This window comes from Choloepus didactylus, chromosome 23 (genome assembly GCF_015220235.1).
Source record: "Choloepus didactylus isolate mChoDid1 chromosome 23, mChoDid1.pri, whole genome shotgun sequence".
NCBI classification, from domain to species: Eukaryota; Metazoa; Chordata; class Mammalia; order Pilosa; family Megalonychidae; genus Choloepus; species Choloepus didactylus.
The window spans coordinates 9,941,491-9,966,700 of NC_051329.1; the positions used below are offsets into that span (position 1 = coordinate 9,941,491).

At 37.2% G+C, this 25,210-nt stretch overlaps 1 protein-coding gene across 6 annotated transcripts in view; it reads left to right on the plus strand.

Annotated features, from left to right (window-relative positions):
• Nucleotides 1-4,155: 4,155 nt before the first annotated feature.
• Nucleotides 4,156-25,210, plus strand: part of IFT81 (intraflagellar transport 81) — a 112,667-nt gene continuing 91,612 nt past the window's right edge. For 3 of the 6 annotated variants that reach the window (XR_005214047.1, XM_037817254.1, XM_037817250.1), the window contains exons 1-9: nucleotides 4,156-4,283; nucleotides 6,830-6,994; nucleotides 7,550-7,653; nucleotides 8,198-8,378; nucleotides 10,553-10,642; nucleotides 15,058-15,123; nucleotides 15,438-15,548; nucleotides 16,554-16,638; nucleotides 21,965-22,128. Coding sequence is in view for 5 of the 6 variants with exons in the window: in XM_037817254.1 (XP_037673182.1) it covers nucleotides 6,851-6,994; nucleotides 7,550-7,653; nucleotides 8,198-8,378; nucleotides 10,553-10,642; nucleotides 15,058-15,123; nucleotides 15,438-15,548; nucleotides 16,554-16,638; nucleotides 21,965-22,128 (945 nt within the window). In the remaining variant the exon portion in view is untranslated. The other 3 variants (XM_037817251.1, XM_037817253.1, XM_037817252.1) reach the window with 3 other exon arrangements.

Genomic DNA, 25,210 nt, shown 5'->3' on the forward strand with positions numbered 1-25,210 from the left:
AGCTCCACTGCCAGTTACCCTTAAATACTCCCCCTGAAATCTATAAATACACCAAACACTCAGCTGGGAAAAAAGGAACTTGCAAGGCATCTGAAATGAAAATACATTTTTTTTTCCCTATCATCAGCCAAGGATTTTCTCTCCATCTTCCCCTCTTTGGTTCTCGGGTAAGGGTTTGGATTTCAAACCATTATCCTACGTGGGTGAGAGAAGAGGTTCCTTGGCAAAGCCTTGTGGGTAGAGAAAGCCAGAGAAGATATTAGCACTAGCCCTCCCACGCAGAACAGCCCCTTGCCTCCTGCCCCAGCAGTCTGATTTATGGTCCGTCTTCTAGACTCTGTTGAGCCAGTTTTTGAGCTGGTTTACTGGATTGGTGAAGAATGGCTTTGGAGGCAGATAGACCCGTGTTCGAATCTTGGTTTCGCCAGCTACTAGCTGTTTGACCCTAGGCCCTCCATTAACTCTCAGGCTTCAATTTCCTTTCATTATAAAATGAAAAAAGAAAAAATACTGTCCTTGCAGACTTATTGTGAAGATTAAATGAGATGTAAGTGCAGGTGTTGTGCTGAAATGAAATAAGACCTAACTCTATGCAATGCCTAGGACTTCAGCTAAAGAGAGAAAACAGCTTGGAAAACTTGGGGGAGGACTGGTTGATCTTACACGGCCCTGATTGCCCATCGGTTTGATCCTATAATTAAATCGGTTTGCCCTGCAGACTCACACTCCACCTTTTTCTTCCCTGTTGTCTGTCCCAGGAGGCAGATCTGAGTGTATGAGCTCAGCTGCTCTCTGGCCCTTTGGCTCCCAGGTGGGTTTAGCCAGTGGAGCATGAGGTCAGGATTGGCTGCATCCTTCAACCAAAGGCTCCTGTTAGCCAGGCCTCGCCATATGGCTACTCTCTCGGGGTCCTCGTACCTGTTCCTTTCTCTTGCTGCTTCAGGCTTAGGGACAGCAATGGCCACCTTGTGTTACTGGCCCCTGAGGTTGCACTCTCCCTGCCTACATGATTATAAATATACCCTTTATTTAGCTCTCCTCCCTTACCCAGAATGTGCCATCTTTATCCTGCCAGAATGCTGACTGATACCAACATTATCAATTTTAGTCTGTGACTCAGATTTGCAAGAGGAAGGACATTTTATTTTATAAGCAACTTAAGTCCAACTCAGAGACACCATTCTCCAAATTGGAGAGAAACTTAATCTCCATCATTATTGGGCATTCTATCTCTCCACACCCCCCCCCCCCAAGTTACCTGAGTTCTTTTGCAGTAACAAAGTCTTGGGGAGTCCTCTGTCAGTGGCCAACCCTGGGGACTGCTTGGTCACCCATCATTCCAGGTGGCCTGGTCCTTTCCAGTGCACTGGCACTGGTGCTTCCATGTCAGATCTGGGACAAAGGAAATTGGGCCAGACTGGAAGCCACTGGACTCAGGGTTTGGCCTCCCTGGGGTATTTCTCCCTTCTCAGGAGCTGCTTGGGACAGATTAACCTGTGATCCCTTCCCACTTGTCTTAGTATTTCTCTCTTTCTCTTATTCTTCTTATTCTCCCCTCTTCCCCCTCCCTGAGATCAACCATTATAATATCCCCCAAGTACTTAAGGCCTTTGCAAAACACAGGAAGTGCAGCTTCCGATTCTCAACCTGCAAATATCCTTGAGGAGAGGATATGCAAATTATTTAAAGGGGAGAAACAGAAGGAATACACACATAAATTAATACGTTACTGAATTCTGACACATGTGAACTATTTAGCAAGTTCCTGACATACAGTAAGCATTAATGATGACATGATTATTATTTGAGCCCATTAAGAATGTTAGGTATATCCTATATTTCAATCCTGAAAACCAATCCACACTGGTAATTAATATGAACTGCATATTGTTTTGTATACTCTACACTGCCCATTAATCTCATCAGTGATTTCCGGTCTTTGCAAATCATAGCACCTATTTGACAAAAATGTATACTACCAGGCATACATTTAATGAGTTCTCTGGTATCTCATCCATTCAGTCAAATGTTGCACATATTATTAATCTTTTTTACCTTTTAGGAAAGCATGTCCTGCTACTAAACATGCCAACAACACTAAATTGCCAGAGCAGAGACAATTTAGGATATTTGCAAAACTCAATTCAGGTTTCCATTTAAACTTAATTTCTTTCATCTCCAAGTAACCTAGATGGCAAAGGCATTAAATGACAATTAGTGGGTAACAGAATAACCCACTTCCGAACTTGTTCCAGCACCTGGGTCATTTTTCCCAGCCTTAACACAGTGTGCAGAGTAGCCCCAGATGGGATAGCATCTTGAAAACTGGCATTCACTGAATACTCGAGCAGAATCCAGAAATATCTCATGGTCAGGATGAAAGGTCTAAATTTAATACCAAAAACAGAAAATTGGCTTGGCTTCTCTGTACACTGCATAGGAAAGTTCTTGTTTTGGAAGTTCTGAAATGAGAAGGGGCTGGAGACCTTATGTTCACAGCATCCGCAGATTCTGTGGGGACCTGGAGGGTCTGCTGTTATCCCAAGACCTCATTTGACCCACGATGGAAGCCTAGCATTGAAGAAAGATAACTTGTTGGAAGGAAATCAGGGTGAAGGTTCTCACTGATAACAGATACTTCCCACAATAAGTACAGGCTCATTTATTCTGGTTTTTCTTCCTGTTTGCCACTTTCCCTGATCGGCTGTACTGGACATCCATTGTTCTGGTTTGCATTGCACTCTAGCTCTAGTAACAGAATCTCGTCCTTCCTTTTGGGGAGCTACCCTCACGTAGTCTATTACTGTGGCTACAGCAGTTGGTTCAAGAGTGATCAGACACACTTCAGACTAATGAGAGTCAGCCCTGAGTATTTTGCTGGAACTGTTGGAGAAAAGGGTCTACCTTTACCGAGGTTGCTAGACTGGCAGACTGTAAGCCTGTTGCCACCGGTGGCCCACTGAGAGGAAAGTAAAGATGTGAGACAGAGAGATGAAGGCAGAAAGAATGTCAGGATAACCTCACAGAACTCCTCTGCCTGGAAACCTCTCCTCTTCCTGTTTGGCTAATTCCTACTGATCCTTAAGCATCATTTTGTCTGGCAGAACCTTTCTTGATAGTGACTCCCTCATCCCCTAATAAACTCGGAGTCCTTCCTCTGGGCTCCCCACCACTGGGTCCTTCTGTTCTGTCATTTATCCCACTTGTGCTGGAGTTGCCTGTTTCTTTGCTCCCCTGCTGACTGTTGCCATCTCCATGAGAGCACAGTGCTGGGCCTGGAGGAGGTACCTAACACATCATTTATTTTTTTGTTGTAAGTTGAATGCTAAAATTGCAGTTGATTTTTTCTAAGAGGTACAAAATTGGGTTTTCTCTCTTCTCATTTTGCAAACTGCAATCACCAAGTACGGTGGTCTCCAGTCTAATAAGGGGAGGTTCAAAATGCCATTCACCAACTAAAGTCTGCCCCAAACCAGCCAGTACCATCCCAGGGTCTCTGGTTCCACTAGTCTTCTGGGCGTGAAGATCTTCTCCCTGCCCATCTCATAGGATGTGAACTCCACCAAGGCCCTAAGGACGATGTAATTCATTTCTGCATGTGCATAAAGAGAGCCTCACAGAAGCCAAAAGAAGCCTTAGGCCATTTACAATTTTTTTCAGGCTCTCAGCGTATTAAAAAATTACTGGACTTAAAATAACTTTAACTCCCAGTACAATGTGGCCCAATAATGTGACACAGGAGCTGAAATCTATATGATGAGTGGGTCTTGCAATCCTGCCAAAGACTCTCTACAATTGCTCCTATGTATAACCTAATTTGGAGATACTCATGCCAAAAACCTAAATTTGAAGCTCAGGTCAACCCCTACAAAGAAGTCATCAATCATGTTTGGTGAGTGAGTCAGTGAATGAATGAATAAATGAAACAACACACGCATCTTGCAAAACTGCGGGACTTCTGGGAAGGTTTATTGCCGAGAGACAAGGTCCCGGTACGACCTGGGATTCCGAACAGCACCAAAAGCTCCTAGTTCTCCGCACAGGCTCAGCACCGTGAACCCGCTTTGCACGTGGGCCCGGCACGCGCCGTTCTTCCCCGCCCGCGACCTCCCCCCCAGCGTACGCTCGTCCCGGGGCCCCGCGGAAACGCGCCCAGTCCTCCCTGCCGGAAGTGGCGTGACGTCACGGCTTAGCAACCGTTGCCAAGGAGTTGGTCTCTTGGAACCCAGTTAAGCCCGGGGTTCCTCCTGGGGGGCAAAGTGGTTTCGTGGAGAGAATCTGAGGTAACCTCGCCAACCTTCGGCCGGAAACTCCCCCGAGCCCCGAAATAGGAGAGGCCCCCGCCCCCTCCCCTTCCCGGTGCTGCACCTCGCGAGTGGAGGGGGCGCAGCAGCTAAGATCCTCATCTGGGGTCGAGCCCCTGCTGGGCCTCGCGGTGACCCAGGCGGCTTTCCCCGCGGGAAGAATCGCCGGGGAGCCCAGGGCAGCCCCGCGAGGTGCCTGGGTCGGGTCGTGGTGTCCCGGGTCCCCTGCCCCCTCCCCCGAGTCCTGGGAGGCTGGTTCAGCGCTTGAGCCAGCCTGGGACCAGGGCAGCGTCGTTTCTGTCCCGAGTTGTCTCCAGATAAACGCACGTCCTGGTTTTAATTCTTCCCCCCACCCCCTCGGGTTCTTATGTGGGTAAGTGCTTGTGAATTAGTGTGGCGACTTTCCGCTGGAAGAGGGTGATTAATTGCTTTTGCTAATTTTAGAGGACAAAGCCCATGGGCATAGACAGCCTACCTGTTCTGTACATCTTTGTCCTTAGCGAGTGACCATTGGGAAAGCTGGTGAGCAACTAGGGGGAGAAACCCAACTAGTGTCTAGTTTCCTCCTGATAACCGGGTTATTCACTTATCTAGGGATTTTGGGGGTGGGGGGGTGGAGTGGAGGGAGGAAATAGATCTGTAGTTCATTTCTAAATCATTTAAAATTGTGTGTGTGTGTTTATGCGTGTGTGAAGGTTATGACGTGGACTTTTACTTAAAATACTTTAAACAGTGAAAAGCTTTCATCTCCAATGTGGGTTGGTTTTTTTTTTTTTTTTAACTTATGTAAAGGTTTTCCTTTTATAGCTTAAAGGAAATCTCAAATTATAACCACACTTGGCTACCCTTTTTACTTTCTTTTTACTTATTTCTTAATAATAATTATTAACTCATAATTTCATTATAATTCTGGAGGAATTATATCTCTACATTATAATATTTTCTAAATATCCACCCAATTTTAAAAACCTGTTTCAGACCAAAATGCATGCTACCCCAAATAATGTCTCTGGTAAAATAGCATCTATTCATTTTGTGGTTTTTACTGTTAGGTAATACTGAAACAATTTTTCTTTCAGTTTTTAGCAATTTATCTTTTAATTTATTTTGAATTGCTAAAGTTAAAAAAAAAAAAGGCCTGCCTGAAAAACATCTACAACTTCTCCCTATACTAAACAAGTGATGTTTGCATGCAGGAAACACTAGGGCCCTTGGTAAAGCTTTGGGCAATTTTAAAGATCAGATATTCAGGTTTTTTTTTTAAGTTATGATCTTTGTAACCCCTCTTTTTAAAGTGACACATGTTTTTTTCCCTGGCCTTGGCCGGTGACCAAATTTATTCAGCCTAGTGGAAGAAGTAACTCTTTTAGACACAGTGGATATTCAAAGATGGAATTAGGCACAGATACTATCCTCAGGGAACTTAAAAATAGACAAGATTAGTAGATAAGTTTCAGTGTGTGCATAAGTAACTAAAAAAATTAAAAATAACACTAGGAGAGAAGTGCAGATAAAGTGTGCTCAACTTGGAGGGAAGGAGCTGTTATTTTGCAGAAGATGAGCGATGACTAAAGAAAGAGTTCCCAGACAAAATTGCCTTTGGTGGGCAGGGCTTGAAAGATGGTTAGGACTCCCACTTCTGGAGATGGAGGAAGAGGAAAGGGTCATTCTAGGCCTAGAAAACAGCATTACCTAAAGGCAGAGCGGTGGAAAAATGAAGGAGCTGTGTTGTTTTCAGTTGGCTGAAGAATTGAGTGAAGAAAGGTAAAGGTTTGGAAATAAAGTTGGGAAAGGCTAGGTTGAGTTAGATCATGAAGGGTCTCGAAATCCAAGAAGTTTGGACTTTATTTTGTAGGTAATGAGGGGCCAACAATGGGGAATGGGGAAAGGCAGAGACCAGAAAACTGGGGCTGTTGTCTTATTAAAGGCAAGAGGAATTGAAGACTTGAATTAATCAAGGGTGGTCTAGTGGGTGCCTACAGCATCAAGCCAAGGACATAAAAGGGCAAAGATTGCTTGGTGGAGGAAATAAAAAAAAAAGTTGAAGACTTGGTTGTGACCATAAAAAAATGTAGGCCCAGGGTTGCCAGATCTGACTTTTCATGAGAAGCTGGCAATCTGGATTTTCATTTAGAATCTGCTAATGTTTTACATGTAGGCTGCTAATTAAAAAAAAAAATAAAAAAAGTTAGAGTGTTTGCAGCCTAACAGATTTTTACCCCTGAGGAGAGCTCAGGGAAGCAGAATTTATTATTCATTTGTCCATATTAATTCAGATTGTGGCTGTCATCCCAAATGCATAAACAAAAACATTTGACGTTAAATATTAACAGTATATACTGCAGCTTTCATAACAAAGTCTTCATATCCTGATTTCTTTCAGCAAAACAACCCTTTTGACAGCATTTTGTATGATACGTAGAATTATACTTTTCATGCCTGCTTTCTATGAACTTAATACTGATTTTTTTTCCAGAACTTTTCTTCCTAATATTGTGGGATTTGTCTCCATTTTTATTCTTCAGTAAAAGTTATAAGACCTGATTATGAGTGAACAAATCAAATTCATTGTGGACAAGCTCAATAAGGAGCCCTTTAGGAAGAACTATAATTTAATCACATTTGATTCTCTGGAGCCAATGCAACTGTTACAAGTTCTGAATGATGTTTTGGCTGAGATTGACCCAAAGGTAAGAGTTTTCTCTTTTGCTGTGGTGGAAAGGGTGATAGGAATTCCAGTGTCTTTCTCTAAGTAGCTGTGAGTCTTAGACAGCTTCCTTTAGCTCTCTGGGCCTTATTTTCCATGCCTGCAAAGTAACAGTAATTGCTCTTTAAGGTTTCTCAACTAGCTCAAGATTAAATTATCTACTTGTACTTTTTTAGAAAGTAAGTCTCTACTTTCAGACAGAAATGGATTTGGTCCTGGAATGAAAAAGCTACCACAAAAGGCTTTATTGTATTGCAAGTTAGCTCATGTCTCTCTTACACTAGTCATTTCCACTGGAGACTGCTTGTGTTTTTTTTTTGTTTGTTTTTTTTTTATAAGCTTAACAACCTCAATGTGAATCCTGATCTGACTTGTGTGTTCTTTACTTGGAATCTGGGGCCTCCATTCTTAATCTGTTTTATGAAGAGACCATTGTGCCCATTTTGCACTAGCAGAGTCATTTTGTCAGTGAGGTTAAATATTCTTTGTTAGATATCCAGTAATAACATATTTTTTTTTCAATTTCTTTATTTGTTAGCAAGTTGTTGATATCAGAGAGGAGATGCCAGAGCAGACAGCCAAACGGATGTTGAGCCTTCTTGGCATCCTAAAATACAAACCTCCAGGAAATGCTATGGACATGTAAGAATCTGATCATGTACTGCTTTTTAAAAAATATGTTTTAATACATCCAAGCCTTGGCATGCCTTGGTCAGTCATTTTTAAGCAATATCTAGAGTCCCTAAGTTTATGACCTCAGCATCATTGAATTCCAAAATAATCTTAAACCTTTTAATACTATTTTGACATTTAGAAATCTTAAATTCTACCCCCCCCCACCCTGCCCCATCAAAACAGTCAGGGAAATCCATTAATCCATTTTATCACTTATCTGCTATCCTAGATAAAAAGGATTTAAACACTGCCAAGTCAATGAAGTGACATATTAAGGCTGACTTCCAATTCATCGTTTCAACACAACTCCAAATTCTCCAGTGATATTTTGAGGGCCTAATTTTATGCTCATTGTTATTGTACAGCCTGACTTTAGAATAATAGCCTTTGTTTTATTTTTTAAAAAGAGTTGTGGAAAGCAATCAAAAAATTATAAATTAAATTTTGAGCAAATGCTGTCTCTTTTCAAGGTTTATGATAAGCTTGTGTGTATGTAACTATTTTATTTTAGGAGTACCTTTCGTCAGGGTCTGGTTATTGGAAGTAAACCTGTAATTTACCCAGTGCTCCACTGGCTTCTCCAGAGGACGAATGAACTGAAGAAAAGAGCATATTTAGCTCGTTTTTTAATAAAACTTGAAGTACCAAGTGAGTTTCTTCAGGATGAAACTGTGGCTGACACTAATAAACAGGTATACAACACAGAAGTCGTACTTTTCAACTATCTGTAGTGGATTTCAAGGGTACATATTCATATATACGTTAAAGTCCCTTTAATTTATTTACTATTTCTCTAGTGCCAAAGGTGGCACCAAGGTAAAACAGTATCGACTAATGTTCAACTATTGTCAAATCTTAAAATATTGAGTTTTGCACACAAATACCATTTTAGGGGTATGTGGATAGAAAGAACCCTGATATTCTTATTTTAGAATAATTTATTACTTAGGAATTTTGTGTTAGTAAGATTCTGGGCTGCTGGTTACAGAACTCTCTGCTGATTAGTAAAATGACTATACAGTTGGTCATCCAAATCACAGAGAAAGGGGTTGGTGTAGGAATTACACCAGGAAAAAGGTATATGTTGGCAATATCCCAAGCAAATTGAGGTATGTGAACCCCCTAGAGAGATCTTGGGTAGGCAAAGAAACTAGGACTCAGAGGGCTTCCTGATTAGGCAGAGGGTATAGGTATGGCCCTGAATTTGAAATCTCAGTGTACTTTCCTCACCAGCTAAGGATTCTGGCTAGCCTGACTTCTGGTCCTGGGATCTCAGAGCACATTGTTGATCAGACTCTGGGAAGAAAAGATTCTGGCTGGATGAAAGTTTTTATTAAAAAAAATTTGCCTCTGTTAAGCACTTTGTACTTTTAGTACATGGCATTTACATAGACTGATTTGTGCCAGAGTTTCTTCTGAGCAGTTTGTTGATCTGTCTCTCCCAATAGATTGAGAGGTCCGTGAAGGCAGGTGTCGTGTCTTATCCATCTTTTTTTCCTCCAGGGTTTTGTATAGTCACTTCAGTATGGTAGGTGCTCAGTATTTGGATTTAATCAAAACAATCAACTGACTGTTTTTATTTTTTAACCATTTTTTTTTATATTTTGAGTGAACATGGCAGTCAGGCAAAATAGAATCAATTTGATTTCTTAAGACATTTCAGAGGCTGAAAGACTTATGCAAATAATCATCATAGAAATAGCCTAATTTTATAGCATTATGAAATTTCACCATCTGACATTTTTGATAGGTAACTGCAAACCTAAGGTTAAAAAAAAAAAAGGTAAACTCATACATGTATTCATTCTCTTTGAATGTCAAACATCATAGTAGATAACCATGGGAGAAGTACAGTGAAACAAGACAACCCAGTCTTTACCTTTGAAGTTTTGAAATAAAATATATGTGTAAATGTGAAGTATTTCCTTGTCCCTCCATCAATAAGTTTGATAAAAAGTAATTTTTCTGAAGTAAGTTTATTAATAGTTTTCACTAACTATGCTCAAAATTAGTGGAAGAATTGCTAGTTATAGACATGTTTGTTCTTGAAGTATACACAGCTGAGGTGTATATAAAATGCCTTACACATTTAGCCAGTCATTTATCAGAGACCTTAAGAAAAATGCACATTGTCTTTGCAAATGAAGAGTTTTAGAATGAATTACTATATTAATCATTTGTTCATTTGTGGGATATGATCAGTCAAGAAAAATATTAGTAATTTCCTGTCATCACTCAAACAAAATATCCTGTTTTTTAAAAGTTTTTGGGTAACTGTTATGATTTCTTCATTCAGCAAATTTTTATTAAGCACCTATTAAGATTTTTGTACTATGCTAGACCCCAGGGATGCAAAGGCGTACAAAATCAATGATTCTTTTCTCCTAGTTCCCACCACCTAATGGGAGAATATAGACAGATAACTGGGCAATTATAATGTTTACCTAATAGCAACTGAGAGGTTTGGTACAGGAGCAGAGAAAGCATCTCTGAGAATAGTGCTATCTATGATGAGCTGTGAAGGATGAATAGGAATTGTTCAGGTTAATAGTAAGGGCGCCATAGAATATTAGAGGCAGAGAAAATAGGGTGTGCAGACTGCAGGTAAGAGCCTGGAATGTGCCCGGGACTGAAAGACAATCAACATGGGTAGTGTATAGAGTGTGAGGTGGAAAAGTAACCAGAAATGAAGCTGGAGTAGTATATTGGCCAGATTATTAACCTATTTTTTATATTCTAAATAAGGATGAGTTTTTAATGTTGTTCTTATAATGATTTAAGTAATGACTATAAGTTAAATTTCCTTATTAAGGAAAGCTTACTGGATCTAGTTATTAGTTTATAATTTTTTAACTTTTGCTTTTAGTATGAAGAATTGATGGAAGCCTTTAAAACTTTGCATAAAGAATGTGAGCAGCTCAAGACATCTGGATTTTCTACAGCAGAAATAAGAAGGGTAAAGAAAAGAAAACAATATTTGTTTGGATTTGAATAATATTGGGTTTTAGCATTTTTGTTTTAGTTAATTCTGTATGAGTCTTAAGACCATACTGGGGCTAGTAATAGCACACGGCAGATTTTCTATTGTAAAACCTTTGCTCTGAAGAAATTAATGAGGCCAGGGTAAATTGACGAATTCTCATGTATCCTGTTGACTACTACCATGGATTAAAAAGGATATATTTGAGTCTTTCTCAATATGTATTTGAGTCTTTCTATATAAACACAGAAAATAGAGAACAAAGAAGAAAAAAGAATCATCTGATTGTTAACATTTTGTTATATATCCTTTCAGACTTTTTTATGCATGTGTGTGTGTGTGTGTGTGTGTGTGTGTGTATAAGATTGGGGCCAAACTATATATAATTATTTGTAGCTTGCCTTTTTAATCATTACATTATGAAAATAATACCAATGTAATTTTTCTACAATATAATTTTTAATGACTAAATAATATTCCATAGTATGCACAGTTTATCCATGCTTGTTTTCATTTTTGCTAGTATAGATAATGCTGTGATTATCTTCTACATGACCTTTTTTGTATATCTGTGATTTTTTCTTTAAATAAATTTCTATACATGGAATTGCTTATTAAAATGTGGAAAATTTTAGGACTTTTGATGCACATTACTTAATTGTTTTCCAAAAAATATTTTATACTCCCACTAGGCATATATGAAAGTTTTCATTTACTCATGACTTGCATGGATTTTGTTTTTTTTTTTAGAATTCCCAGGGTATCTGTTCCATCTTTATCTTCTCATTCAGTCAGAAAACATTAGGAGTTGCTTCCTCAGAGAGGCCTTCCCTGATTCCCTGAATAGATTAGTCCCACAATTCTTTAAGCTCTGTAGCACTCCTTGCACTTATAGTTACTTTAATGTCGGTCTTCCCAACTACTTTCAAGCATTATGAGAACAAGGACCATGCCCATGTATCCTGTTCACCACTCTACTCCTTGTGCCTGTGATGGTGCTGGCACTTGGTAGGTTCTCAATAAGAGTCTGTTGAATGCATTAGAAATGGAAGATGGACTCATGTCACGTTTGGGAGAAAGACCCACAAGCAGATGTTTATAACAACTGAAGAATGAGCTATAGATATCCGTTTCCTGTTCCTCCGTTATGTCACTGTGACCAAACTGAAAACGGTAGAACCTAGAGTATCTATTTTTATTTTATTCATTATTACCAAAGTATTCTTAAACATACTCTTTGTAGAAAATATGATTAAACAAGAAATAGGGAATAATTCACTCATAATGCCGTGCTCCACAGTTAACCGCTATTGATGTCTTGGTGAATATATTTAAATCTTTTTTATTGGTATTTTACTATACAAAAGTGTTGTAATCTTTTTTTCAAGTAATGTCACATTATGATTTTTCCCATGACATTAACATTTTTCTTCATATTTTTTGATATCTTTCATTGTATCAAACCATACTTTATTTAACAGTCCTCAGGCATTTGGGTCATTTCCAAATTTTAGATATAATTAGCACCAATGAGAATCCTTATGGAGAAGTCTGTGCCCTTTCACGAATATTTTATTAGGACAGATTCCTAGAGGTGGAATTACTGGGTCAGAAGGTATGCACATTTTTAAAACATTTTATATTTTTCTCCAATGCAATTCTACCAGTAGTAAGAACACCCATTTCCCCCAAATCTTATATTTTTTCATTTTTAGTTTTACAGAGATAATTAAGCTTTTTTTTTTTTTTTTTTTTCAGTTTTAGGAAGGTGTGTGTTTGTTTTATAAAAGATAGTATGACCCCAGTTAAAAAGAGCATAGTATATGGGACCTAGAGATAGACAGAGCTAGCGAAGGGGGAGTAATAATCTAATTTGTACAGATACGATAATGAGGGAGAACTTAATGGTATGGGAATGGTCGGGTGTGACTATGGTTCATTAATGGGATTATAAGTATCAGTAATGCATTGAAGGCAAACATGTTCGTAAATGGTTGTTTAAAGGCACATAACCCACAGAGTAGCACCAGAAACCTAAATAAGTGTTATCATGGTATAAAGTATGACACTGGTGCAGAGGGTTAACAGCAGAATGGTATATGGAAAAACTATCCATTACATATTAAAGACTATATTTAATATGAATATTTTACCAATACTACACTAATACTAGGGATGAATAATTACCAGCTGATAAGAGCTCTGGGGTGTGTTATAACTGTTTAAAGTTGAGAGTGATGATGATTTTACAACTTAGTGAAGATAAGGTAAGAAACTGACCATTTATTTTGGGATAGAATATTTAAGTGAAGTTAGGAACCCACTACTTTATAAATCAAGCCCTTGACTTTTGAGGATTGCTCTTGTGAAACTTAGGGTTGTAAATAGGAGGTTGAGCCCTCCTATAATTATGCCTAAGAGGCACCTCCAGGGAACCTCTTGTGTGGCTCAGATGCGGCCTTTCTCTGTCTAAGCCCAACTTGGCAAATAAATTCATTAACCTCCCTCCCAGGAGGGACATGACTCCCAGGGGAATTAATCTCTCTAGCAACATGGGACATAACTCCCAGGAATGAACCTGGCCTGGCAGTGAGGAATTGAAAATGCCTACTTGACCATAAGGGGAAAAAAGAAAGGTAACAAGCCAAGGTCACAGTGGCTGAGAGATCCCAAATAGAGTTGAGAGGCTATCCTGGAGGTTTCTCTTATGCAGGCTCCAGCTAGACGTTCCAAATGGCTGCAGAATGCCATGCCCTTACCAAAAGTAGTCCCCAAATAACTAGGTCTCTATCTGAGATTCTATAAAAGATTCTCTCACTAAGTTTTATCTCTCAGAAACTTAGTCCACCAGAGTGTTCCTATGCCAGACAAGTCCTAAAACCCAGAGGCAACAGCCTCTTTAAGAACAACAATCAGATGCAGCCCCCTCCCCATGCTGTCAACACCGCCTTTTTTTTTTGTCATTTTATTTTATTTATTTATTTATTTATTTATTTATTTTAATTAAATTCAGTTTTATTGAAATACATTCACACACCATACACTCATCCATGGTATACAATCCACTGTCCACAGTATGATGACATAGTTATGCATTCATCACCACAATCTATCTCTGAACATTTTCCTTACATCAGAAAGAACCAGAACAAGAATAAAAAATAAAAGTGAAAAAAGAACACCCAAATCATCCCCCCATCCCACCCCATTTGTCCTTTAATTTTTATCCCCATTCCTCCACTCATCCATACACTAGATAAAGGGGGTGTGATCCACAAGGTCTTCACAATCACACTGTCACCCCTTGTAATCTACATTATTATATAATTGTCTTCAGGAGTCCAGACTGCTGGGTTGGAGTTTGGTAGTTTCAGGTATTTACTTCTAGCTATTCCAATACATTAAAGCCTAAGAGGTTCAACACCGCCTTTTAATATGAACAAGTTAGGGTGCTCACTGCCTAGACACCCCTAAAGATGGAGAAGGAGATTAAGTGAGAGGAAGGGGTGGCAACAAACAAGATAAGGTTTATAAAGGTCTATGAATACTGAAACTTTATATAAATATATGTTTTTAGATGCTGAGGTGTTGGAATAGTAGAAGGAGGTAAATGACATGGTGGAACTGTGCCCTATAACATCCTTTGCAATTTGCTCTGTAGCTACTCGTTGAATTGTGTTTTGAAAGTTGTCACCTTTTTGTATATACCTTATATTGCACAGTAAGGAAAGAACTGAAACTGTGAAACTATAACCCATAACAATTTTTGAAATTACCTATATAACTGCTTGTGAGCTGTGCAATGAAAGTTAACCCCATTCTATATGTATGTTGTATTTTACAATAATGGAAATAGCTGGAAAAAAAAAAGCACAATTTATTTTTGAAGTCTTTATTTTCGGGAAGGGAATTGGTTAATTGGCAAAACCAGGCACAAATTTATGTCTTGGAAACACCATAGCCTTAAAAATAATTATATTGGGAAATTGGCAGAATATATGATTTGGTATTTAACAGCAGATGGGATGTCAGCATCTGTTGTTCATGTATTTAGACCTGCACACTTTCTGTGATGGATGGTTTTTGAAAAATCATCTGCCCATATTTGGACTCAGAATACAAAGTGCTGGTTGGCATCTTCACCTTGCTGCATTATAACCTGTTTCAGTAGCTTTTCTAATTGTACACCAAGCTGCCAAATAGATTACTTTGCGTAGAGAACCCTGGGAGAAAGATAGAAATGTCCTTCATCCAAAAGATGATATTTGTTCCTTAATGCTCTGGTTAAAAGTGATGAAAATGGTAGATGTATATGCATATAAAAATCTTATCTGAATTCTACAGACTAGGAATACTTGTTCTGATAATGCCCTCTTTTTACTACTTCTTAGGATATTAGTGCAATGGAAGAAGAAAAGGATCAGCTCATTAAGAGAGTTGAACGTTTGAAGAAAAGGGTAAGGCAAAAATTAACACTGTAAGATGATGGCGCCAAGTCCCAAGGACGTGCAAAAGATTTAGGAATGCAGATAAAGATTAATCCAGGCATGGTGTATATCTGAGAATGGACTCAGAATAACAGTGACAGAAAGGAAATCTCTCTAGACAGTAGCCCAAAACTTTTAAGGACTTGGAGTCTGGAGCTTTACTGTCATCCCTAGGAAATGCTGTTTACCAAAAGGAAATAAGTGAATATCTGATTCAAGTGACATGCTGATTTTTTTTTTCTGAAACCTGACAGTAACATGTACTACTTATTCCCTTACTGTAGGTGGAGACAGTTCAGAATCATCAACGGATGCTTCAAATAGCAAGGCAACTTCGAGTTGAAAAAGAGAGGGAAGAATTTCTTGCACAACAGAAACAGGAACAAAAGAATCAGGTACCCACATAAAAGTTCATTTTCTCATCATGAGGGAAATAGTTCCTCCGGATAATTCAAATATAGAGATAGAAGAATTTTAGAATTGTAGATGTTCACATTTTCTTCTACTTTGTTAATGTGAGGAATTATTCATTTACTATCAAGAATATTTTATGGCACTAACAGCAATATCAGTGCCACCTTTTGGGTTCTGTACTATTTAAACTCATGTCTTCCCGACATTACAGAAGAGTCACTGTAATGTTAAATAGTGAGGTTAACTTCTGGAATTTCTGAAGGGCTTCCTGAGAGTTTGGGGCTATGAGAACATCCTTTCTATTCCATTGATCACAGGACCCTGTAAACTTCATTCCAATGGCAAATAAATCAAATCATGAAAAGGCCCCAAATCACCCACACTCCACATTTTTTAGACATTGCCTTAAAGGAAAAACAAATCAGCCAGAAAGTGTTACATTTATTTATTAAAGTCTATCTTAAAATTTGGGTAGACTTAGACATTACAAATATATTGCAAATCGGCTCCATTTCCTACTAGGTTGGTAGTTTAGTTATCTGACTCTCTTTTAAAGCTTGACCTGGCATCATAGTAGTTTCACTGCCTCAGCGAGCTATGTTGTCCAAACCATCTGAAAGGTTACTTAGTATCAGTTTCCGATTCTGAGACATCATTTATGAGAATGTTGACATTCCTCAGAATTAATAAAACCATGTTAAAACAAGAAAAGCCTGGTACATCTATTTCTTTAACAAGTATTTTTAATCCCACCTCCACCCCATCACCAAATTCAGCAATTAACTAAAGGAAAAATTTCTGAAAGCTTTTTAAAAATTTTTTTACATGAAAAGGTATTGAGAGAACCAGTTATATTTTGGTCTTAACATAGTAATTTACTTAGTTCTTATTATTAGTTCTTTTATATCATAAGAATTATATGGACCTTGCCTATATGAGTAGTAGGTTTTGATAGACTAAGTAATGGATCTAATTTTATTTTAAAGCTCTTTCATGCAGTGCAGAGATTGCAAAGAGTACAAAACCAGCTGAAAAGTATGCGCCATGCAGCAGCAGATGCAAAGCCTGAAAGTAAGTGAGATTTATTTTAGGACATTGGTCATCAGAAAGTATGAACTTCCTTTGATTATGTTACGTTAGTTTGAATCAAGAGTCTTCCTACAAGTAACCAATTAGTTCATTTTAATTATAGTCAAATGATATCTTAGCATTTTGGAGCATTGTTTCCTAGCTGTGAATGAGTGCCCAGATAAAGACATCCTTAGGTTTTCACCTGGGGATTTTAAATTTCCATCCAGTTTTATTAGCCAAAGGGTGAAAATAATGATAAACACAGTGGAGAAAGGCTCTCTGAAGTGTGAGTATTTAAAGGGCTTGGGATGGATGTCATGTGAAGATGGATGGAAAAAATGTGGACATTGTTTTAGAGCTAGAACTATAAAGAAAAAGAATAAAATGGTGGACTATTAAAATTGAATGTTTTCCATATTGTGCCTGGCTCTGTTCTCATCATCTGAACTTAACACAGAGAATAAAACTGTTCTAATGCCTCAGATTATATCACTGAACCCATCCTAGGCATTTAAAAAGTGTTTTAGCTTATCCAAAGGGAGACCATGCATATTGGAAGAGCAGTGCATAACTCTCGTTCATATTGGAGAAAACTTCCAATGTAAATAATCTAATTCATAGAGTTAGTTCATCTTTCTGTAGTATTTTATTCAATATTATACTATAAGATAAAATACATAGAATGACTATCATTAAAAAGGCACAATATCAAGTTGTGGCAAGAATGTAGAGAAATTGAAAGCCTCATACATACCTGGTGGGAAAGTAAAATGGTGTGTTATGGTAGTTCCTCAAAATATTAATCATAGATTTACCATATGACCCACCAATTCCACCCCTAATTCTACCCAAGAAAATTGAAAACATATCCACACAAAAACTTGTGCATAGATGTCCATAGCAGCATTATTCATAGTAACCCAAAAGTGGAAACAATCTAAATGTCCCTGAGCTGATGAATAGATAAACAAAATATGTATCCATGCAACGGAATATATTTCAACAATAAAAAAGAATGAAGCTCTGATACATGCTACAACATAATGAACCTAAAAAACATTATGCTAAGTAAAGAAACCAGTCACAACAACTCCATATTGTGTGATCCAATTATAGGAAATGTCCAGAACAGGTAAAATCTGTAGAGACAAAAAGCGAATTAGTGGTTTCCTATGGCTGGGGCATGTTGGGTGGGAGAGCAGTTGTTGTGGGGGAGTAGAATGGGAAGTGACTGCTAATGGGTACAAGGTTTCTTTTTGGGATGATAAAAATGTTCTGAAATTAGATTGTGGTAATGGTTGCATACTCTGTAAATTGAATTGTACGCTTTAAATGAGTGAATTTTCTAGTATGAAAATTATATCCTGAAGTGTTAAACAAGATAATACAGTAGTTCTTTAATTCTAGACACATTTTTTTCTCATTTTAATTGTTTTTGCAATTAGGATGAATCTTACAATTTATATATGTATATATGTAAGTACATTTCACAGGGTATTTTTAATTTGGTTGATGGTGTCTTATATTTGACGGTATATTAGAATCAAATTAATAAGGTATCTTTAATAGATACTTAAGAAACCAGTTCAGTGATCTCTATAAGAAGTATGGTTGATACATATTTACTAGTGACTTTCCACGGATTTTCTCACCCCCCTCAGTAAGTGTAAATTCAAATACAATTTGTGTAAATTGCTGTGCATTTAGTGGTTGGTGTCACCTGATTATTTATTCACTAAGTTTTTACTGTTTTAGGAAAATGTTAATTTTCAGTACAAAAGAAAATTAAGTTTTTAAGTTTTTTCCTCTTTAAGGGTAGGATAATATATATCTTTTTAGTATATGTTGTTTGCATCTGATATTGATTCCTTCTTGTCTCTACTATAAAAAATTAAGGTGAATCTTCAAATTACAGTCATTTAAAAAGTAAAATCAATAAGCAATTTATTTGTATAGGCTTATTCTTGCTAAGAAATTATTAGCAGTTACTATTAATAGTAAATTTTTTAGATATAAAGGTAATTAATACAAGAATTGAAGGGTTTGGTATGCAGAAAATTAATTGGTTGATCAACACAGTTTAATGTAATTTAAATTGTTAGCCCAAATATGTGTTTTTACAGTATCTGTTATCCTCAATTTTATTAGCTCAAGTATTTCTTGGTGTTGTGTTTTATCTCTGGTAACTAAACAGAATATACAAGAATTTTTGTAGTATTAGCAATATTTCATTTTTTAATTGAGTTGATAGACTTTATTTTGCCTTGGCTTCCACTTCTAGCCTAAATAGAAATTGTTTGGGCCAGGAAATCCATTATCATTTTTTTGGTAATGAAATGGGCAAATAAATTGTTCTGTTCTGGCATCTCTGTTTTGGCAACATCTAGGGATGTTGGCTTAAAATATTAATGTAAGTAATACATTGAAAGTAGATGCTGTTAAACAGTAAAATGAATTACACTGTTAAGTAATTGTCCCCAAATCCATAGTGCATTAATTCAATATTTTGTTGAGCATCTACCAAATGTTAGGTTCTGTACTAAGTGCTAGGAATAGAGAACAAAGGTACTTCTGTTACAGTGTTCACAGTCTAATAGAGGAATGGCAAGCAGTGGACAGTTACAAGGCAGTGTGATAACTCTCTGATGGAGCTGACCCCAGGGTTCTAGGAGAACCAAGAGGCAAGGTCCTTCACTGTGATGCAGTCAGATGGCTGCCTGGACCTGGTGGCAACTGAGTGGAGGTAAAGTTAGAAAGGTGAAGGGGTTATGGAAGGCCTTCTATTCCACACAGAGCACAGTAGCCTGAAAGAACATGATTATGGGGGGCCCCAAGAGCAAATGATAGTGAAGAAGTGGAGATAAAATGTAGGCTTCCTCCAAAGGCTTGGTTTTGAAAGGAAGGCAAAAGTCAGTACTGTGCCCAACTTGAGGGCAGGCCATGGTGGATTTATATGCTGAAGGAAAGAATCAGACAAATCAAGATTTGAAGATTCAGGTGGAAAAGTGAGACTTGAGGGTCATCACCAAGTCATATTTATCTTTGTGTTTCCAGGCCCTAGCACACTAAATTGCACATAGCAGGCCTTCAATAAATAACTCCGTTGAGGGAAGATGAGAGAGCTATATAAGGAGTTGGGAAGGGTGTGCGTTAGAGAGCTTAACTAGATGGGAAGAAAATCATCTTCTCCACAGACAGGAGGGGAAGCAAATAAGAAAAAAATGGCTGAAAATATTGATAAAAATAAGATATGATCTGTGTGATATGTGTATTTTGTTGGTGTACGTGGAAGAGGGTGCAGGAAGTGAAGGAATTCCTGCTTTGGTGACATCTTTCTGGGTAGTGGGAAATAGCCATAAGGGTTGTGTTTAACAGCTTAGGAAAAGAGTATTTAAACAGATCTTTAATGGAATCAGATGTTTAATTGAACCAGTAAAAATCTAAAATTTTTACTGACAAAAAATGACTTGCAATAAGTTTCTTTCTGCTTTCTTTTTAAATAACATAAAAAATATATTTAGTGAAACGATGTAATTTGTTTTTGCAGAGTGGCAGTCATTAAATCAGGACAGTTTACTTTAAAACATTCACTGAAGTTAATTTACCTTTATACTTTACACATTAGTGAGATTTATTACATAAGAGAAGCCATTTATTCATTATAGTAGGGTATTTATGGTAGGATCAGTGAGATATTTTCAGAAGGGGCTTAATAAAAAAGTTTGCTGACGTCTTAGTGACCTATATTTAATTTCACCAGGGTTTCTTAAAAAAAACAGCACATCACTATTTTTCAAAGTCTAAGCTAAATTCTTTAAGAGAAGAATTTTAAAATATAATGAAAACTCTTTTTATGACCTTTTAAGCAGCTTTACTGGGTAAAATTGACATAAAATAAAGTGCACATATTTAAGTATATGATTAATAAGTTTTATAGATGAATACATTGGGGGAACCATCACCATAATCAGAAAAATGAGCTAGTGAATGTATCCATACCCCCCAAATGTTTCTACTGCCCCTCTCCCACTCATCTACCCATCCCTTCGCCACCACTAATCTGCTTTCTGTCACTATGGAATAATTTGCTTTTTCTAAAACTGTAAATGTTCTTAATAGAGGAAAATTTTTTTTAGAAATTTTAAATCTTTGAAAATATTTTAGGCTTTGATTCTTTGCATCTCTGATTACATCTGGTATGTTTAAGAACTTGAAGATGGAAAACCTAGTAATCTAATAGCCAAAAAAGCCAGGATGTATATTTAATTGGAAACCACATAGGAATGAGTGCCTAATTATAGTATGATTCTCTAAATACTTTCCCTTTCCTCCCTTTCCCCAATTCTGAAAAAAAGGGGGGAAGTTGAGGAGATGAATGGAAAACTTGTGAATTTGCCTTGAATAAATTTTTACATGTTAATATATGCGTAGCACAACAGAACTAAAAATAATTTTAAGGCTTTGGGCCAGATTTGTTATGCAATTTAAGTACATAGATTACTTAAACCGGAAATCCAGTGTTTTAAAAAGTCAAACCAGAATGTGTAAATGTGTAATGGAAAGATTTGAAATAAACTTTTTAAAGCTCTCTAGACTGGGAATTTATAACAGAGCCATTCTTCATTGAAAATCTGTGTGTGTGTATCTGTGCACTCTGCCAAAATAAGAAAACTATTAAATCTCAAATACATAATTTAAGTTGCTACTTAACTGTAAACTAATCATTTAAAAACTCAAAACCAAACCATGAAAAGCCTAAAACATTTATGAATGTAGATAATTTCTCTTTTTTAAGTTTTAATTTGTTGTACCTTTAGTAATGTCTTCATTGGTTTGAAGCTAACAAATTATAATGTATTATCATTTATGAAGTATTAGAATAGAAATATAAATTGCATCAGGAGTATTACAAAAGAAAAAGAGTAAATGATTTCTTTCTTACATAAGAGAGAACCTGGGTTAGATATCATTAGCTTATTATTTTTGGTTCATGGATTTCTTATATATTTAGGAGGCTAAATATGACCCCAAAATATATCTGGATCTGTAAATGTTATTTTTGTATGTTGTGAGGTTTAAAATAATTAGACTAATTTTGAAATATCATATTACCTTTTTCTATAATTATTTAAATATTCTTCCATGTAAATTGTTTAATTTGCCTCTTTATCATTCTAATTACTATCAAAAGATTTTATTGGCCAATCTTTTATTGTACTACATTAGAATGCTTTAGACATATGCCTTCCTATCTAGGTCTTACATTCAAAACAATATCATTATACCCTACTCTTTGGGTTAATATTCGTTTATTTTATTTTTAAAGGTTTAATGAAGAGGCTAGATGAGGAGATAAAGTTTAATTCATATATGGTAACTGAAAAATTTCCTAAAGAATTAGAGAACAAGAAAAAAGAATTACATTTTTTACAAAAAGTAGTTTCAGAGCCAGCTATGGGCCATTCTGATCTTCTTGAACTTGAATCTAAGGTAAGTGACAATCATCTTCTTTTTATAACTCTCAATTTTATCTCACCTCCAGTCCTGTGAAAATTATGTGAACTGTTTCCTACAGTGTCCCACTCTTGATTCTGTACTAAGAGCGATAACTCTTTTTATGAGGAATTGTAGAATGTAGTGCTGTTATTTAATTCTTTATGGTGTTACAAAAACATAGTCAACTAATTAGAAATCTAAGTAAATTGGACATATAAATTAATATATGAGTTGATTCATAGGTTTCTGTGTAATTAGTAAAATGTATTAAATATATTTAAATTAATAAATCTCTTAAATTTTTATTTGAAGAATAACATCATAGCAATTTTATATTTTAAGTTAATATTTTTTGTTTACCCTTGTGTACCAGTTTTGGAATTAGTAAACTTTGTTGTAATGCTCATTGGAACCTAGTGTCATAACACTTTTGTTCCCTAGAAATAAAGCACTAATCAGATGTAGGTAGATAGATAGATAATTTAATAGGGAGTAAGTATCATGAAAATTGTTTGAAAGGTTTTGACTTGATAATTCCTTGTCATACTTCAACTGAAGTAGCCTCATCAAAAGATCCCACTTACAATGGGCTCACACACACACAGGAATGCATTAGCTTTGAGAACATGATTTTCTGGGATACGTACAGTTCCGGACCATCACACTCCACCTTCTAGACCCCAAAAAGACATGTTCTTTCTATTTGAAGAATACATTCATTCCATCATAATATCCCAAAGCGTTGAGTCATTTCAGTAACTATGCTCAGTACCTGGTCTCATCAAAATTGGTTACAGGTGTGGTGTATCCTGGGGACACATTCTCCTCCATCTGTGGGCCTGTGAAACCTAAGTAACAGTTATTTGCTACCAGTATACAAAGCAGATATTTGTACCTATTCTATCCTGGCATAGGTTAAACATTTCCATTTCTGTAGGGAGAAGTTAAAAGGAAAATGGATTACCGGTCCCAAACAATTCTGAAACCCTGCAGGGTATGCTCCATTAGATTTCAAGGTCTGAGAGTCATCTGTAGAACTATCTTTTGTCCTCTGGGCCTGATGGAGCCACAATCTCAACCCTTCCAAGTGGTTGTGCAGTGGCCCTGCTCTTCTCAAACACTGGAGTGAAAGTTCCATCCTCTTTAAGCATTGTGGCGACTCCTGGGCCCTAGGCCCCACCTTCATCAAGCATTGGGGTGGCAGCCAGATTCTCTGTCTTCCCCCAGGCATCTGAAAAAAACTGGAGTGGTAGCACTCTTGCCGAACAATGTGGTAGAAGGTCCACCCTCTCCAAGTGCCGGGGCACACTCACCCTTTACACACACACATGGCTGGGCTCACTCTCTTGGCCCAAGAAGATGTCTTTAGTCCAGACCTCAGTTTCCATGGGTCTGCCTTTGAAGTCATTTTTTCTTTGATCTGTCCCTTTTAGTCTAAGCTTCCAGTGATTCCATTCATACAGATCTTACAAAAAATGTGTTGGTTTCACATGAAGTACATAGGGGTCCAAACCATCTGACAAAAGAACTTTCCACAAATCCTTTCTGGATAACTGCACTTCCAATCCTGACTTGCACTGAAATGGATGACTGATTCCATGTTTAGTTAAACCCTCACACGGAGCTCTGTTCCCTGGGGATTTGCTTTCTGGAAGCTCAGAATTTTCGAGACCATCAATTTCTATTTTTTTTTTTTTTTTTTTGTGCCCAGGACTTTAGTTCTCAGTTTATCCCTTCCCTCTTGCATTTTACTGTAAACTGCAAGGAAACCAGGTTGCACTTCCCACATTTAGCTTTGATATCTCCTCAGATAAATATCCAACTTCATCAGTCTCAAATTCTGCCTTCCATCTGACATCAGAACTCAATTTTGCCAAATTCTCTGTCACTTTAAAACAAGGGTCGCCTTTCTTCCAGTTTCCAATGACACATTCATCATTTCTCTCTAAGGCCTCCCTGGAAGTACCTTAGCATCCGTATTTCTACCAACAGTCTTTTCTAAACAATCTAGGCCTTTTCTATCAGGCAGGTCACAATTCTTCCAGCCTTTACCCGTTACCCAATTCCAAATCAACATCTTAGCTAAAACCTAATCTGTTTTAGCTTCCTTGGCTGCTCAAAACAGATACTTTGAATTGGGTTGTCTTTAAACAATTGGAATTTGTTAGCTTACAGTTTGAGGCTGTGAGAACATCCAAATCTAGGCATCATTAAGGCAGTGGTTTCTTCCCAAAGACTGGCTGCTGGCGATTCTGGGCTCCTCTGTCACTTGGCAAGACATGGCTACGTCTGCTTGTCTGTCCCTGCTCTTCCGGGTTTGGTTGCTTCCAGCTTCTTGCTTCCGTGGCTTTCTCTCTCTGTATTCATTCCATTTACAAAGGACTCCAGTAAGAAGATTAAAACCCATCCTGAATGAGGTGGCTCACACTTTAATTGAGGTAGCCTCATCATAAGATCCTACTTAGAATGGGTTCACACCCACAGGAATGGAGTAGCTTTAAGAACATGATTTTATGGGGTACATGCAATTCCAAACCACCACATTCCTTAATATACTTAATTCATGCTTAATAGTCACTACCATTAAATCCATAATTCTGAACATTTTACTTTTAATTTATGTAGAGAAATTAGATACTAAGCCAGATATAGCTCAAATTTAATGTCATAGAATTAACAGGAGATCCCTAGTCTCTTACTGAAAGCCATGTAATTAAAAAAAATTTGTCAAGGTATTGCATGTTTTTATTGATTTTAATCATCTTTATTTTATTACTTTTTGGAAAGATTTAGATGAATGACAGGATAAATGACAGTTATCATAGAATCATTAGATCGTTAGAACGGGAAAAGTTTTTAGCTGTCATCCGTGTCAACTGTTGGCTGGGTTCATGAATTCCTTGTATTAAATCCCTTGGGGATATTTGTCCAGACTTATTTTTATCACTTGCAGTGACTTGAAAGGCATGACCTAATGAGGAGATAGCTTTAGCATTTTACATATCACCTTATTGATAATAATGTATACATTTTTCATGTAAAATGCATTAGGATAATTTAGACAGGAATAGTTAAA